The following is a 17952-nucleotide window of genomic DNA, read 5'->3' as shown; positions in this document are numbered from 1 at the left end:
TTATCAGTTGCTGTGTGCCAGGCAATATTCTAAGCTCTTTTCATGACTTAACTCAGGGATCATGAAACTACAACGCATTTGGGGCCCTTTGGGGCCTGTTTTTTGTGGCCCAAATGGTTTTTATATTTTTTAAGCATTTTTTTAAAAGAAGAAGATAATGTGATAGAGACCTTATATGGCCTGCAAAACCAAAAATAGTTACTCTCTGGCCCTTTACAGAAGAAGCTTGCTGACCCTTGATCTAATTCATATTATCCTTACAAGATTCCAATAAGGTGGGTCCTATGAGGAAACTGAGGCACAGGGGGCTTAAATTACTTTTTGTCAGTGGCCTTTACTGTTTTTAGAGCGGGTTGCAGGCCCTTTCTACAAACTTGCTAATATTGTGTTTCTTTGCAGTGTAAAAAGTGGATAGTGGCTCACATGTCAAAGGATGGCACGGTCACGCTCTAGATCCCCCAGGTGGAGGCACAGGTGAGCAGTCCTTAGTTTAGCAGCGTAAGCATGGGTTTGAGATGTGCTTCGACTTTCAAATTCACCGGTATTGTTAAGAACCTATTTTAATAAGCTCGTGGACTTGGTTATCCACAGTAGCTGCTTTATAGTGATTGACCTTGTATTTCTAGACTCTAGGACCTGACAGCTTTCTTTAATTATGGCTGGCAGCTAGAATTAATCCATAATAAAAGAAATGCAATGGCCACAGAAAGGAAGACTGAGAAACACCTTTGAGAGTGTTATACATTTTGCATCAGTAAGCGGTTTAGAACTCTTCAGTGTATATTCAGTTTAATTATTTTCATAATCAATATGTTTGAAGAAATTGGGAGTTTGCTATGTCTTCTTCTTCATGGCAGAGTAATAGAATTTTGAACAACTCAATTATAAATCAACTCTCCTCTTTGCTTGTTGGTAGTATCAATAGTATATATAATTAGATTGGAACAATTTAACCATTTTTTACTGTATACCTGCTATAGGCAGGTTCTGGGGCTACAAAGGCAAATTTGTGTACAGGGCCTCAGCAAGCACGCAGCCTGACTGGGCAGATTGACACCATAGGCAACTATGATACTGTAGGAAAAGTGTTGTGCTACTACTGACTGGGACAAGGTATTCTGGATCCACAGGGAGGGAATAGTTCTGCTTTTGTGGAGGGGAAGGAGGGATACCAAGAAAGTCTTCAAAGAAGAGATGAGATTTAAGGATGGGTAGAATTTTTTTTTTCTTTTTTTTGGCCTCATCGTGTAGCTTGTGCACTCTTAGTTCCCCGACCAGGAACTGAACCTGGGCAGTGAGAGTGCGGAGTCCTAACCACTGGACTGCCAGGGAATTCTCAATGATGGGTAGAATTTTTAAATGCAGAAAGAGAGAAGAAAAGTATTCCAGTTAAGGGGATGACAAGAGCAAAGGTGCAGAGCTGTGAAAGTGACTAGTACATTTTAGAACTTTAAAGAGGACCACAATTACATACGCAAAAGACAGATCAAGATTTTTCATGTTAATACGGCTTGGTCATGATGCTTGTTCATTATGGTTCTCCAATGACTAATCAATCATTTCTTCAACAGTTTTCATTTTGTAGTTCAGAAGACCAAATTGTAATGGGGAGGAACTTCAGAAAGAAAAGGGAATGCAAAGAAGCAAATGGCTTGAACATGGAGGGCCTCACAGAGGTCACTTTGTTTCACCCTTTTGTGGTAGGCTCTGGTGAAGGGGCGCAAAAGACCCTGCCAAGCTTAGTGCCTGATTTCTGGATGCCTTCTCAGGACTCTTTGTCACCAACTTTAAAGGGTCTGATATCTTACCCGACTTGCAAGCTAGCACATTAGTGTGTCACAAGGCACTTTTGGATCAGAGACAAAGGCCTTTATTACTCATATGCAGCAGGCGACTTGAGCTTCATGTTCCTGTGCTCCCCTTACCTCTAGTCCCCTGAGGGTGGGCGATGCTGACATAGCTGAGGAACCCGAGCCCCATTAGGGACAGCAAGCAACCCTGCCCAGCCTTTGCCTTGGAGGAGACATTATCTTGTTATCCTGGACAGCAAGCACATTGGCCCTCTGCCCCTTAGGGAAGCCCTATCCCCATCTTCCCAGGCAGTTTGCCTTGGAACAAAAGCTCAGGGCGCATGCAGAGCACAAGACATCCAAGGAGAATTGTCTCCCAACAGACTCTTTGGGTCTCTTTTGTCCCTTTAGGAGAACTAAAAATAATAGCCACCATTCCAGCAATCTCCTTCAGAAGAAAGGGGCTCTGTACAATAGAACCCTGAGATGAAATATAATATCAAAGCAGTATTCCATGTGAGGTAAGGATTAAAGTAAGAGATTGAGGTTTTCATCAGTCTGGAAGACCTCAGCCTCTGGCTGCCAGCTTTTCTCCTTAGCAGTGGAAGAGATGAAGTCTTCCAGGAAGTCCTCAGAGGCTCCAGTTGCTTCTTCCTGTGAAGAGGTGCAGCCAGCTGGATGACGGAGTTTCTACTTCAGCTAAATAATGCACTTGCCAGTACATCTAGCCTGGTGACTCTAAAGGGAGATATTGGCAAGTCCAGTGTATAAATCCCAGTATGTACGTGAGGAAGATAAATCAGCCTCATTTCTCGTAGGGAGGACCCACACATGTCACCAAAAGGAAAGGCTTTTGCTCCTGGTTACTCCAGCTCCGTGGCAGCTGCTGCAGAGGGGGCGATAACAAAAGCTGCAAGGGTAGCTGCCTCATTGGTTAGAAGACATTAAACCCTCAGGGAGGAAATTGGAAGATTGGACAGGTCAGATGGGAGGAAAGGTCCCCAGGTGCCAATTTGAACTTTGTTGTGTTCCAGATAGTGTCACTCCTCTCTCTTAACCTGAAGTCTGGGTAACTCAGGCTGTTTCCCCAGATACTCCTAGGAGCCTTCCTCCTCAATTGGAATGAAAGGCTCCATGTTGGCAATGCTGAGGTATTGGAGAAGGTAGTTACAGAAAGGGTGTGCTGTCCCTGGAGAGCATTATAGCTGCATTAAAGCACACATTCACCAAAGTTACAATCTCTGGTTCAACAGCACACCTTTCATTTTATATGGAAGGGGACAGGTCTGGGAAAGAAAACTTATTTATGTTAGTAGTATTTACGGAGGGACTAAGCATGAGGTCCATGTCTTTTTTTTTTTTTTTTCCATCTTTATTGGAGTATAATTGCTTTACAGTGGTGTGTTAGTTTCTGCTTTACAACAAAGTGAGTCAGTCATACATATACATATGTTCCCATATCTCCTCCCTCTTGCATCTCCCTCCCTCCCACCCTCCCTATCCCACCCCTCCAGGTCACAGAGCACTGAGCTGATCTCCCTGTGCTATGTGGCTGCTTCCCACTAGCTATTTACCTTATGTTTGGTAGGGTATATATGTCCATGCCTCTCTCTCGCTTTGTCACAGCTTACCCTTCCCCCTCCCTATATCCCCAAGTCCATTCTCTAGTAGGTCTGTGTCTTTATTCGTGTCTTACCCCTAGGTTCTTCATGACATTTTTTTCTTAAATTCCATATATATGTGTTAGCATACGGTATTTGTCTTTCTCTTTCTGACTTACTTCACTCTGTATGACAGACTCTAGGTCTATCCACCTCATTACGAATAGCTCAATTTTGTTTCTTTTTATGGCTGAGTAATATTCCATTGTACATATGTGCCACATCTTCTTTATCCATTCATCCGATGATGGGCACTTAGGTTGTTTCCATCTCCGGGCTATTGTAAATAGAGCTGCAATGAACATTTTGGTACATGAGTCTTTTTGAATTTTGGTTTTCTCAGGGTATATGCCCACTAGTGGGATTGCTGGGTCGTATGGTAGTTCTATTTGTAGTTTTTTAAGGAACCTCCATACTGTTCTCCATAGTGGCTGAACCAATTCACATTCCCACCAGCAGTGCAAGAGTGTTCCCTTTTCTCCACACCCTCTCCAGCATTTATTGTTTCCAGATTTTTTGATGATGGCCATTCTGACTGGTGTGAGATGATACCTCATTGTAGTTTTGATTTGCATTTCTCTAATGATTAGTGATGTTGAGCATTCTTTCATGTGTTTGTTGGCAGTCTGTTTATCTTCTTTGGAGAAATGTGTATTTAGGTCTTCTGCCCATTTTTGGATTGGGTTGTTTGTTTTTTTGTTATTGAGCTGCATGAGCTGCTTATAAATTTTGGAGATTAATCCTTTGTCAGTTGCTTCATTGGCAAAGGCCCTCTTCCTCCCACCCTCTCCACTTACTGTTTAAGGATGTAGTTTTTGCTTCTTGATATAAACTTAGTAGAGAGAATAGACAATCAATTGGGGAAACTGTGGGGTCAGTTTCGGGTCTGAGTTTGGATTTATTGTGCATCATAAACTCTTGGAATCTAATTTAATTTCAGAGGTTATGTTCAGTTTTCCAGAGACTCCTACATATTTACTTGTGTGGATCTAGCCCTCCTTCTGCTTATTTCTTACTTGACCATTGAACCTGATGTAAGCTTTTGTTGACTGGCCCTTTTGCCAGAACTTTGCTGTCAGCAATCTTCCAAAATAGATCCTGCTGCATACCTAAGCTGGTCCTCCTCCAACAGGATGGGTGTGCTCAGCTCATTTTGATATGCACATGGGGTACATTAGTTAAGATGAAAAGAGTATGCTTGTTGAATCAGGCAGAAGCATAATCAGACTCCCAAGTGAACAATTTAGAATGCACATATCGCAAATTGATGAATTTAATTTGAGTGGAAGAAGCAGGGAGAAGCAAATGTTTTATTCGGGTAAGTCATGTTAAGACAAACTTAGTCTATTGTCTTTGAATGGACTAAACTTTTCTGTATTTGTTTACATAGGTCTTTATCACCAGTACCTAGAAATTCTGAACACTACAAGCAAAGACCTGAGCATTATGGCTATGAATATAGGAAGGATCCAAAAAGACCTGTCACTTGGAGAATGGACAATGAGAAACATGGACAGAGTAAACCAAGGATTCCTTCTCGTGAAACTCTACATTACCGATCTTATGAACATAGATCATCTTCCCCAAACATAAGAAGAAACTCTTTAGAAAATTTTTATACTTATAAGCCTCCCCAAGTATATTTACCAGGAAGAGGGGATGATAGTAACAGAAGACCTCAGTATATGCCCAAATACTCAGAAGGTGTACTCTACAAGGAGCACCAGAGGAATTGTTATCCCCAGAAAGTGCAAGGAAGGTATTTTCCTGATGACCACAGAGTTAGAGGAAGTGGAAAAGGAGGGAAACCACCTCTGAGGTCAATAGCAGATTCTTTTAGATTCGAAGGACAGTGGCATGAAGATGAATTGAGGCACCAGAGGATACAAGACGAAAAGTATTCTCAGTCACTTAGAAGAGGCTCTGAAGATTTTGAGAAAAGGAGCTCTTTTCAGACGAGGTATAGGATAATTAAACCTGGGTAATTTGGTATAAAGACTCAAGTAAAAAAGTCTCTTTACTTTGTGGTTGAAGATAACCACCTTGAAAAGCTTTTGTCTAGAAAGATTAAAAGTATTGTAATGTAGTTTTGGTCTACTGGTAGTAGTGAAGTGTTTATTTTTAGAGTGAATCATGTTGATGGCTAGAATATTAAAAAAAAATGATGCTATTTTCCTAAGTGCCTTGTGCATCTGTGAGTTCGCTTCAGGGATTATAGGTTAACTTGCCACTGTGCTCTGCATTTAAAGCCATGTTGCCCAACATTCCACACACATAAATTCTCACTTCTCTCTAGTGCAAGTGTAAACTGCTTTATGTCAACACAGGTATCCTGAGGATCGTGATTTCAGAAAATATGGACACACATCAAAAAGACCTCAAGACGTGGAGAGGTATGAAAACAGAGAGCCTCCCAGGAGCCCGCAGTGGAAGTCCAGGCATTTTCTCCCTTCTTACCAAGAGAAGAAAGATCAGTGGAACCTCGGACCCCAAACTCTTCGATACGCTCCGAGGGAATTCCCAGAGACCAGTTCAGCAGCCAAGGTATCCTGTGACTATCGCCACAAACATCGTAAGACCTCAGATGGGGACCAGGACTTTTATGATGGAAGAACTCAGAAGTACTGTAAGGAGGAAGATAGAAAATTCGGTTCTCAAAAAGGCCCTGTAAATAGAGAGTCCGATTGCTTTAATGCTGGAAGAGGGAGAGAGACTGAAGGTGGGCAAGTCAAAGAGCCTTTTAAGCCATCTAAGAAAGACTGCACTACCTGCACTCATTCAGATAAAAGCGACGTTGGTTTGAGACCCTGTAATGACAAACGGAAGGACAAAATAAGGAAAGAAGGGGCTGGCAGAAAAGAGAGCAATTCTTCCCATAACCGACTTGATAAGAGTAAAAAACTTTCTGACTCGAAACCTTCATCTCCCGTTCTTAGGAAGAAATCACTTACAGTTAAAGTAGATGTGAAGAAAACATCCAGGTATTACCTTTGTTTTTTTCTATAACTGTTTCTGCCACCTTTATTTGAACCTTTGAAAATAGAATTAATGATGTGTTTAGAGTTCGAGCTGGGGGGCGGGGATTGCCTGGATTTTTCAAAAAAGCCCTCTAATGGGGATGAATCCCATGATTAGTAACATGGGGTGACATCATGTCTGTTCGTTTCCACGTTTGTATCTCAAGATGCTTTTTGGGTGAAGGGCATTCTATGGAGTTGTTCCTCTTCATGAATTTACATGTTTTTATGCTGCCAGATTTTCTATATCCACGGGTAGGCTGGGTGGTGGTGCTCAAGGAGACCTGTTCCTTGCTTAGTTTCTCAGAGCCTGTTGCCTGAAATTCAGAGAATTTTTGACCTGGAAGGGACCTTAGCAGACCCTGGTTTTATAGAGGAAGAGGTTGAGGCAGTGAGAGATGAAGTGACTTATCTAAGTCCGTGCCTGGGGCTCAAATTCACATGTCCCCTTGTGACTCAAGGAGGTGGACGACTTAATGTGGTTCTTGCTGCTGTCTCAAAAGAAGTGGTGCTCAACCGACTAGCTTCTCCGAGGTAGAGGAAATTAGGCTAGAGTCTAGAAAGAGGCCTATTTATAAGACATTTGGTTTAGCTCTTGATTGTTTAACAAAAATGACTACTTTTGTAATAAGTTATATTCTCCTGCAGTGGATTGTATGCTTTTTTCTATTATGAATATTACCTCTTTATGGATTCTGAGAATAGTAAGGCACTGACACTTGGATGTGTCAGCTAAGTCTTTTTGTTACCTTAATACACTACCAGTATGTGAATTAAAAAGTGAAGGACCATGTTGATTTGGTGTATTTATGTTCACCATTGACTCATATCTGTATTTGAATCAAAAACTAGAGGGAACAAAATGTGATGGTGAGGGAGGTAAACCCACAGTCTTTTTTTTTAAACAGAATATATTTTGCTTCTTTCCTTAAAGTTAGATATGGCAGTCCCCCTCCCTGATATTTTTCTTACATTCATTGTACTTGCAACAAATATTTTAAAATATACATATGTATATTTATATGTACACAGAAAGCATTTACAAATATGATTCTATTACAGAAAGTCGGACAAATAGAAGGACGGGGGAAATCACCCATAATCCTACTATCCTAGGACAATTTTATTAATATTTTAGTACAGCTCCTTTTTTTTTTGCGGTACGCGGGCCTCTCACTGTTGTGGCCTCTCCCGTTGCGGAGCACAGGCTCCGGACGTGCAGGCTCAGCGACCATGGCTCACGGGCCCAGCCACTCAACGGCATGTGGGATCTTCCCGGACCGGGGCACGAACCCGTGTCCCCTGCATCGGCAGGCGGACTCTCAACCACTGTGCCACCAGGGAAGCCCTACAGCTCCTTTTGTTGTTTTTCTATGTATACCTGGTTGTCATAATGTTGTATTAATAATTTTGTATTCTTTTTCATATAATATGTCTTAAGTCATTTTGTGCTATTATATTTCCTACTAGTTCTTAGTCTTAAGAGCACAAAAGCTGCTGTAAGCATCAAGTTTAAGGATGTTACCTTAAGCTTTTTTTCTTTCCAACATTATATTATGAAAATGTTCAAACATACAGAAAAGTTGAAAGAATTGTACAGTCAATACCTATATACCCACCACCTAGAGTCTACAGTTAACATTTTACTCTACTTCTGTAATCACATATCTGTTCATCTATCATTCCATCTTATTTTTTTGCTGCATTTCAAAGTGAAATGCAGATATGAGTACATTCCCCTTTAAATATTTCAGTATTTAATATTTGTTTACAGTTTTTTTCCTTTTGAGGTAAAATTACATACAATCAAATCACAAAAATCTTGAATTTTTAAATAAAAGTAAAAAAATTTAAGTAAAAATAAAAATCTTGAATTTTTCAATATTTAATAAAGTGTTTTATACTTAAATTAGAATTAATAAATTGGCTGTAACATTTTTAAAGAATGCTAGAAGTACCAATTTTGAAGGATTTTATTTTAGTAGATCTCATTAGAGATGCTAAACACTGTTAATTTTATAATTTGATATTGAGAAATAGAAGCTTGATCTTCATAATGTGTCACCAAAATGAGCTTCCTAAAATTGAGGCTGCTGTAACTTTTGTTTTAAATTTATAAACTGGGGCTTCCCTGGTGGCACAGTGGTTGAGAGTCTGCCTGCCGATGCAGGGGACACGGGTCTGTGCCCCGGTCTGGGAAGATCCCACATGCCGCGGAGCGGCTGGGCCCACGAGCCATGGCCGCTGAGCCTGCGCGTCCGGAGCCTGTGCTCCGCAATGGGAGAGGCCACAGCAGTGAGAGGCCCGCGTACCACAGAAAAATAAATAAGTAAACAAATAAATAAATACATACATTTATAAACTGTCCTTTTATGAATTTCATGACCCATTAGTGGGGCCTGTCAGTACCTGTTTGAATTACCTGTCAAGGACCTGTAGAACGGCTTGTGTAATAAAGAGCTTCACTGTAAGTCCTTTCTATTCAGAGACTTGAAGAATAAATAATTTAATGAATATATGCACCTTTTCAGTATGGCAATGCATCATAGTCAACAAAAATCTTTCTCTCTGATTATAATCATTAATTGATGAATGAGTTGTGGAAGAATTTTGTGGGGTTGGATTTAGTTATGTGTGGACTGATGAAGTGTCCATAAAACAAAGGTAGTTAATACCCTCAATAGAGCCATGTTCTCAACTGCTAACATAAATTAGGTTTTCCTCTGCTTAACAAGATTAAAATAATCATAGAGTGCAGAGAGGTTATTTGTTGGTTAAAATCTAGAGAGGTTTATGCACTTTTTTGGAAAGACTAAGATGGTTCATTTTATGCATTTGTTTACTTTCTTAGCTTTGGTCAGGTATTGATATATATTCTTCCAGTTATTAATGCAGTTGAAAACGTACGTTTATCACCTAGTGATTTTTCTAGATTCTAATTTGTATCTAGAATAGCAGTGGGTGGACACAAAGCCGATATTCTTGTGACCTACTTTGTCAGAAACTGCGTTATCAGAGTAGAAGTTACACAAGAGTCATAATTATATATTTCAGAATGAAGTTAGGGAGTCACAATATGAAAATCTGTACTAAGGTTGTTATGAACCCCAAACACTCACTGTTGTATACATCTGGAAGTCTTGGGGCAGGTGAAGGGAGTTTTGGATTAATGTTGGGTGGAGTAGGTGAGAGACTGAACCTTGGTCAGGCTAGGAAGGAGGTGAGAGGGAGGAGGAGAGCCTGCCAGTCTCCGGAGAAGGGTAAGCTGGGGCAGGTGGACCTGGACCGAGGCTCCTTTGACTTCTCATCTAGGATGAGAAGGTTGGCTAGTGAAGTCGATGTTAGACTGAGTGCCTCAGCCACATTTGCATTTAATCCTTTATTTCTCACTGAAGACATATAGAGAGGGCCTCCCTACCCCCCACCCGGTCTTTCCCCATACTGAAAGGGGGATGAGGCGGGTGATGAGCCCCAGAAGACACTGAAGCCCACATGCTCTGAGGAAACAGCTGCTGCCTAGGCTGCAGAAGAGTGAAAAACCACAGCGAGCACTGAAGGAAGGTAGCCTAATCACACAAGTTTACCTTTGATGGGCATTTGGCTGGAGGCAAAATAAGCTGTGGGTGGAGATATTTTTGTGATACACATACCTGCTACCTTGCTGTTATGTATCACAAAAAAACTAAGTGTTTTTTCCCCCTAATATTTCTCATATACATTTTCTAAAATCAGAAATTAATTGAGAGAAGGTTCCCTTTCATTCCTATGTTTCACCCTAACTTCTCTTAGTGTCTCTTAGGGGTCCTAGTATAGGGAGATAAACATTCTGTTTGATGTTGGGATGCATAGGTTTTTGTCTTCCAGTGGGTCACTGAGCAGCTCTGTGACATTGGGCAGGTCACGTGGCAGTGACTTTGGGGCCCAAATTAACTGGTAGTTCTTCCTGGCTCTGCGAGTCTGCTTCAATTGGTCATATGTTGATAACTATTGAAGCTGGCTTGACAGGTTCATCATAGGATCCTCTGAACTTTTGTATATATTTGAGATTTTCTGTTATAAAAAATGAAAATTTTTAAATTTAACTTGGTCTAAACTAAGTAAAAAATTTTGAAGTAAGCTAAGAAAGTTAAAAAACAAAATTAAATTGGCCTCACAATTTTAAGTCTGTCATCTTTTTAGCTGAAACTCACCACTTCATATTGTCCAAGTCATTTTCCATTTTATCATGTATTCCTTCAGCGGGTATTTTTTGAGGACCTACCCTGTGAGACAATCTGTTAGGGTGCCCTGGGACTATGGATCCACATAGGATTAGGTTTCTTCTCCTCTGGTCTTATAGACCATGGGATGACGTTGGTAATACCACGGCACAGTGGAGTGAATGTGTGAGGTGGTGTGCGACTCCACCATCCAAAGAATTGAGATTTACAGTTGCTAGGGTTCTTCGTGATGATGTTTCAGGCTCTGAAGATAAATCCAAAAGAGAGCCCTGAGATATGTCTTAAATAATAGCAGCACCACCAGAAAAAAATATTACCTCTTCATATAACAAAAATCAATCAGATGGATACATTTTGGGGTGTGGGTGTACACGTGTATGTATTTACTTATTTATTTACATCACTAACAGCCATATATCCAAAACCGCTCCAAGGTTATGAGGGGCTTACAGATATTCTTTAAAAAATTAAACTCCTCTAACAAGATGGTTTTGAGTGCCTATTTTTAACTTCTCAGAGGAAAAGCTTCCATCTGACTTTTCATGCTCCCTGCTCTCAAACCAGCGCTGTCGAGACGACTCCCTGCCAAGGCAGAAACATGGACGAGTGATTATGCCGCAGGTTGATGCCACTGATGTGGTTTCCTTGACTCATCAGAAAGACTTTCATTAGAAGGCCCATATCCTTTCTCTCCTCCTAATTTGCTCCAAGCTTCTCACTGTGTATCTGATAACTAGTAAGAGACATTTAGTGAAATGTCTAGAAGCTAGAATGCTAGAAGCTAGAATGGCCCTGTAACAACCTCCACTAACAAAAGAATTACAAATGCTCTCTGTTTAAAGGGGTTTAATGGTACAAAAAGCGTGTTCCATACCCAAAAAACAGCTTTAAATTTTTTTTTACAGGAGAAAAATAAGATGTTTAAATGGAACTATAAAAATGATCTATCTATAAGGGGAAATCAGTTGATAATGGTTTTTATTGCAGTCTCAGTTTCTCCCAAGCCGAAACCAGCTGATAAAGGCTTCTAATTTTTCACCAGATAATTAGTAAAATTTACTTGTAATTTTTTATTACTGGCCTAACTCTCATCCCCACTCCAAGTCCAACTCTCAGTTCATAGGAGTGCTGTGGTATACTCTGTAGCTACACTTAATTCCTGAAATTTTAGTGTTTAAACTTGTTATCAGTTAAAAAATGTACTCTAGAGACACCCCACAACAATATTTTTAATAAAAAAATATCAGTGATCATCCTTTGAGAAAATACACATGAAAATAGTATAACCTGAAATTTAGTCTTTTAAAAATAATTATTATACTTTTGCTATAAGGAAAAGTTTCTAGAAACTTTAGAATGCAAAATGTTCTAGGTATTTCCATTTATAAATTTAATCACCTCTTTGTTCATATTTTCCTTTGTATATTTCCCATGACATTACTGATCAACAAGTTAACAATTTCACGAAATACCCCCAATACAATAGTTAAGCTGAAAAGATCAGATGTTCTCATTTGAGATGCATTTTAGACAGTTTTAAAAATTAAAATATAGCCAACACCTGTATTCTAATACTACCTCTACTTCCGGTCTGATTAAATCTTCCAGGTTCTCTGTTCCCTCCCACCACTCCACCCCGGTTTTCCTTCTCTGTTTAAGGATATTTCCCCTGACATTCACTTGAGTGTTGTGCATAATAACTAAGAAAACATTAAAAAGCTACATTAAACCTTAATTTCCTCTTCTACACATTAAGATCCATCCACAAAACCAACTGCCTGGCAAAACAACAGTAACAAAAACCCAACCACCAAAACTAATGGATAATCCCCTGCCCTCTGGAAGCTTATAATAGATAACAAAATCTGTATGACACATGTAAAGTTTTCCTTTCTCGGTTTTCTTCCAGCTAATAACTATCACAAAGCACTTTCCGAGTCATTAGTTTGCTCATGTCTTCCTAAGAACACATGTAGAATTTTTGGAGTTGAGGTAAAAGGATTAGGGAGACTGACACTCCCTTAATTCAGCATCTCATTACTTTTTTCACAAAAGTCCCCGAAACTGGCCTTGTCAACCACCGCAACACCCTTCCAAGACACCTGATAGAAGGCAGTCCTCTGGCGGCCAGAACTGAGCCTCCCACCCTCTCCCATCAGCTAATCCTGTCACATCAGGCTGGCAGTGTGGCGTCTTAACCTTCACACCTCCTGCCCTTCTATTTCCTTTCCCCAGACTGCTCAGATCACACAGCTCAAAGTTCCTAGGTGTGTTTTCTGCCTTTGTTAACCTATAAACGTAAAATGTCTTTCATCTCATCTCCACATGTCTAAAACACACCAACCTTCAAAGCCTAGCTCACACGTCAACTCCTGAAACTTGTTTTTCGGGAAGAGCCAAAAGCTATTCAGAGTTAAATGCAGAGGAGTAAGATGGGTATAAGCTGGTTAGTGCCATTTTGGGTCCAAAATGAGGAATAAATATAAATAATGAGGCATTTTCTTCTGTGACGCATAAACTGCCTTCAGATGAAGAATATGAGTAGTTTTAAGCAGGAGTAGCATTATTGGAATAAAGTAAACTTTCCCGCTAAGACATTTGGAAGGATTATGTTCATAGGAATGCTTAACCTCTGGGATGAAAAGCAAAACAACCAAGACATCCATTGTCTCGATGTCATGACACCTCCCCATAGAGCTACTGAAAAGATTAAATGAGATAATGTTTGTAAGCTCTGAGCCCCTTTGTTTGGCATGAATAATTTTTAGTTACATGTCATAATCATGGCTGTATAATGGTACTTAAAGGTCAGGAAAGCTCTTAATGAAAGTTGTAAAGGTTCAGAAAGCATTAAAATGGTAAGATGGTTGGGGTTACATAATAAATGGTAGCATTTCTTTAAGGATATATTTAGGGTAAACACTGTCATTGCTCCTAATGATCATAACTGTGATAACAACTAAGACTATTTTCTGAGAGTTCAGTGAGACTTTGTAAGTGATTAAATTAATCTCAACAGAATTTGATTTCAAAATACTATTCTCAGCTTCTCATTACTGACATGGAGTTTTAAGGACTTTTATGAAGTCAGAGACGTTATTATGTTTGATATCAGCTTTTAAAGTATGGTAGTATTTCAAGATAGTGTAAGCTTGCTGGCTTTACAATTTTATGGACATTTGGGAGTAGATAATAATGATTACTTTTTGCATATTGAGTGTCTTCAATGCCTTGCTGTATTTTTTGAAGTAAAAATTGTTTAGCTTAGAACTTTGAGGATTTTATTATTAAAGTGGCAAATATTTAATGATCTCTGATTTGAAAAGGAGAACTCAAAACCGTGTACCTATAGCTATTTTCTCCTACTCATTATTGTACATGTTTTATGGCATACAATTTACTGCCTTAATTATAAGAAAAGATAAACATCTTTTTAGTTTTATAGCTATCTTGATTAACTTTTAAAGTTATTTTCTCAGTAAAATAGTCTCAAATTTAGTTAAACATTTACAAATTATTCTAGGGTTGCTTCTAGCTATTCCACAGAGAGACAGATGTCACATGATTTGGTTGCTGTTGGCAGGAAAAGTGAAAACTTTCATCCAGTGTTTGAACATCTTGACTCAACTCAGAATACTGAAAACAAACCTACAGGAGAATTTGCTCAGGAAATCATAACTATAATCCATCAAGTTAAAGGTTGGTATATTTCACACATACATTAGGGATAACACAAAAATAATGCACTGACTTTTCACGAGACATAGGTAAATATCTGTGATATTGTAGTAGTAATTAATATTTCATTATAAGCTAGATCATTAATTAGGAAATCTGGTGAAGAGAGTAGCACGTATTAATTTAAGCCTAGTTGTTCTTTATATGTAGTTCCAATAACTTGATGCTTAAACTCATAGCAGATTACAAATTGAAAGTTATAAAGGAAGAGGTTGGCTACTGCAAAAGACAGGTGTACTGAGAGCAGAAAGAAACAATAACTGATAACTGAATAGGAAGGAGGAAATAACAAAAACCAGACATGAAACTCAAGAAACTCAAGAAATCTGGAAGTATAGGTCATTTGGTCGTATTCTTAAAGCCCCTGAGGGCATTACTGGGACTTTGTGCCATAAGGGTGATTGATGCTAAGCGATCAATAGAAGATTCCAGTTTGATTTGTTATACATGATGACATCAGGACATTGCATAATAAATACTTCAAAGGTTTACATTGAGCTGTTGTGTTTTGCTTTTGCTTCTGGCCAGTTTCCATTAATTGGATAATTTAGTCATGTAAAACAACTTTCCTTATTGATGCTGCATAAATAAGGCAGTTGTGGGTATTACAAACTGGGGTCTTTCGAGAATTTCAAAATTTATAATTTTATATTTCTTACTAGATAATTGTGTTAATCTTTTTTACCTTCATAAAACATATTTTGCAAATGAATTATTTTCTTTGCAGCCCTCAAACTAAGGCACATATTTACTTTAAAGCGTGCAGTTTGAAACGGTTAACCTTCTCAATTCCAGCCCCTCTTACCCAAAAGAAGTGTGATTCTTGGCAGACAGGGAGCTGGTATTGTAGAAAAATTCAGGAGATCGTCCCGGAACAGTAAGTTAGGGAAAAGGATTGCTTTAGCATTCTCATGGGTCAAGTGTATTATCTTTCTCTTTATTCTGTTAAAAGCTTGTAGCATAGCCGCTTTCAGAATGTCTTCATGAACTTCAGTTAATGTTAAAGTAAAATGGCATTAGGAGGCCTTCTGTGATATGTAAACATAACATTTAACATTTGTTCAGAATTGTTTTGATGTTTCAGGGTTGTTTTTGGAGTTATTTTTTACTCTAGGTGAAGAGTAGAGCTGTATACCAGCTTTACTTCCCAAATGTAGGAAGATCTTACCTAGGAGAAGAAAGGTCCTGTCCTCTCTTTGAGAGAGCCACTGTCTTTTCCCCCTGGCAAGTAAGCAGACATGTCAAATAGGAACAGAATCTTTGGGTTCATAAATCCGTTTACTGTTGCTTGGGCTTGGGAAAGCGTGTGAGCACTACAAATCAGTCTGTGGAATAAGCTTAGGTCCCATATGTTTTCAAGAGAAAACAGGTTGGATGTTTTTTAATAGTCCCTTCTTCCTGTGCTTATTGTATATAATCTTCTAAGTGGAATCAGTTTTACATTGAGATAAAGCTTTTTTTTCCCTTTTGCAGCAGATTATTTTCCATCACTTGGAATTACTCTACATGAGCGTTTCTCAAAAATGCAAGTTACACAAGCTGCAGATGTAAATGAATTTAAATTGAACTCAGATCCAGAAATTCACAGGTAATGAGTGATTATTGTATGCCCATTTAACTCATGGGAATGAGCCTCAGAACAGATTGTGGGAAGGTGCTGCCTGCCTCCTGGGCTTGTTGTAGACTCTAGAACTGCATTTCCTGCCTAAAAACAGGACTAACCCAACAGGACTCTAGAACTGCATTTCCTGCCTAAAAACAGGACTAACCCAAACAGGTACTGGGCCAGTGCAGTTTGATAGACTAGGTTATATTAAAGCCATGACTAGCATTGTTTAAATGTGTAGGACTTTGAAAATATTTACCTACCTAACTTTGATTCTGCTGTGTCTATAGTAATTGCCTACTGAAGTTATCACTGGAAGATGAAAGACAGTTGTCGAGCCATTGAAATCATGGGTTGCTTCATGTGGTCAGAAATGGCTGTTCTGAGGGCAGCCGGATGAAAACCTATGTCTTCTTCTGCTGGCACCTGTCCAAACAGGTGGTGCGCCCTGTCTTGTGAGCTGAGTTGAATCAATGTTAGAATGCGGTAGATCACCGGAGCCAAGTTTAAGGTTACACAGACTAGTGATTTGAGAACCACTGAGGCGTCACTGTGATGTTGTTTACAGGATATGTATGTCCTGGGAGACTGCCATATAGGTGAAAAACTACCTGGTAGCAGATTTCTTTTTCTTCCTCCAAGACACACCAGCGTTATTTCAAAATCCATTCTGTAATAATGGAATCAAGATTTCAGTGTATAACATAATTATTTAATTGTAATATGCCTTTATTATTTTAGGAGAATAGATATGTCTTTGGCCGAGCTTCAGAGTAAACAAACTATGGTATATGATTCAGAACAGGTAAGTGAATATAATTTTTGATGAGAGATTATCTTATTGTTGGTATACTAATGGGAAACGGAACTGGTCATTGGGAGTAAAAAAGGTAGTTAAAGTGGTTGAGGAAGAATGATTGAGACGCAGGAATCTGAAATTTACAAAGCTCTCCAAGTGACTCTAGTTATCAAAAGATTGCAGAGAGAACACTGGCAAAAGACAAAAATATGCCCTAAGAGAGACAATCCCTAAGGGTAACAGCTTTGTAAAATTGACATAAAATTATAGTGTTTAATGTTCATTCCAGAACTTCACACTGTAAAGCTTGCAGAAAGTATGTTTGATACCTGTTTTTTCCAAAGCAGTCATGTGGGATATATTTTTAAGTTGTATGTAGAATGAATGCAAAGGAACTTAGTTTCATTTGACACTGCTCTTCTGTTTACTGAAGATTGTGTGAAACATTCTATGGAATATGAACTAGAAAAATAATGGAAATAATACTGAATTTTTACGCGGGCCTCTCACTGTTGTGGCCTCTCCCATTGCGGGGCACAGGCTCCGGACGTGCAGGCTCAGCGGGCATGGCTCACGGGCCTAGCCGCTCCACGGCACGTGGGATCTTCCCGGACCGGGGCACTGAACCCGCGTCCCCTGCACCGGCAGGCGGACTCTCAACCACTGCGCCACCAGGGAAGTCCCTGAATTTTTTTAATTGTTCCCACCCATACCACCTCCCTCCCCGCCATTTCTTTGCTAATTAGAAAAACTATCTTAACTAGCCCAGGGGGAAGAAAACTGGCTCTTGTTTTAGAAGAAATATATCAAGTTCTAAAAGAACTGCTAATTTATTCATTGCGAGTGAGGAGTTTTTATAGAGGAGAGATTTTAATACATTTGTGATAGAATATATAAATAATATTTTCACTTGTGAATGGTTACAGTTTTATTGTACTTATGGAGATAGGTTAGTTTGTTGAATAAATGATACTTTCAGAAAATTTCTGCTCATCAAAGTACTATAATAAACTTATAGGAAATTTGAGGATTTAAAAAAAATCACCCCTAATTCAACCACTTAAGACAAACTCTTATTTGATCATCTTTCCTTGCAGTCTTATGTCTAGCACTTTAACATA

At 39.2% G+C, this 17952-nt stretch overlaps 1 protein-coding gene across 2 annotated transcripts in view; it reads left to right on the top strand.

Annotated features, from left to right (window-relative positions):
* Positions 1 to 433: 433 nt before the first annotated feature.
* BCLAF3 (BCLAF1 and THRAP3 family member 3) overlaps positions 434 to 17952 on the top strand; it is a 47344-nt gene continuing 29825 nt past the window's right edge. For both annotated transcript variants that reach the window (XM_065901224.1, XM_065901223.1), the window contains exons 1-6: positions 434 to 474; positions 4842 to 5411; positions 5779 to 6432; positions 14212 to 14387; positions 15900 to 16014; positions 16774 to 16837. In XM_065901224.1, the coding sequence (XP_065757296.1) occupies positions 434 to 474; positions 4842 to 5411; positions 5779 to 6432; positions 14212 to 14387; positions 15900 to 16014; positions 16774 to 16837 (1620 nt within the window). The remainder of the gene's footprint in view (positions 475 to 4841; positions 5412 to 5778; positions 6433 to 14211; positions 14388 to 15899; positions 16015 to 16773; positions 16838 to 17952) is intronic.

Source organism: Phocoena phocoena, chromosome X (assembly GCF_963924675.1).
Source record: "Phocoena phocoena chromosome X, mPhoPho1.1, whole genome shotgun sequence".
Lineage (NCBI taxonomy): Eukaryota > Metazoa > Chordata > Mammalia > Artiodactyla > Phocoenidae > Phocoena > Phocoena phocoena.
The sequence above is the reverse complement of the archived record's forward strand: the minus strand, read 5'-3'. Positions and strand labels throughout refer to the sequence as shown.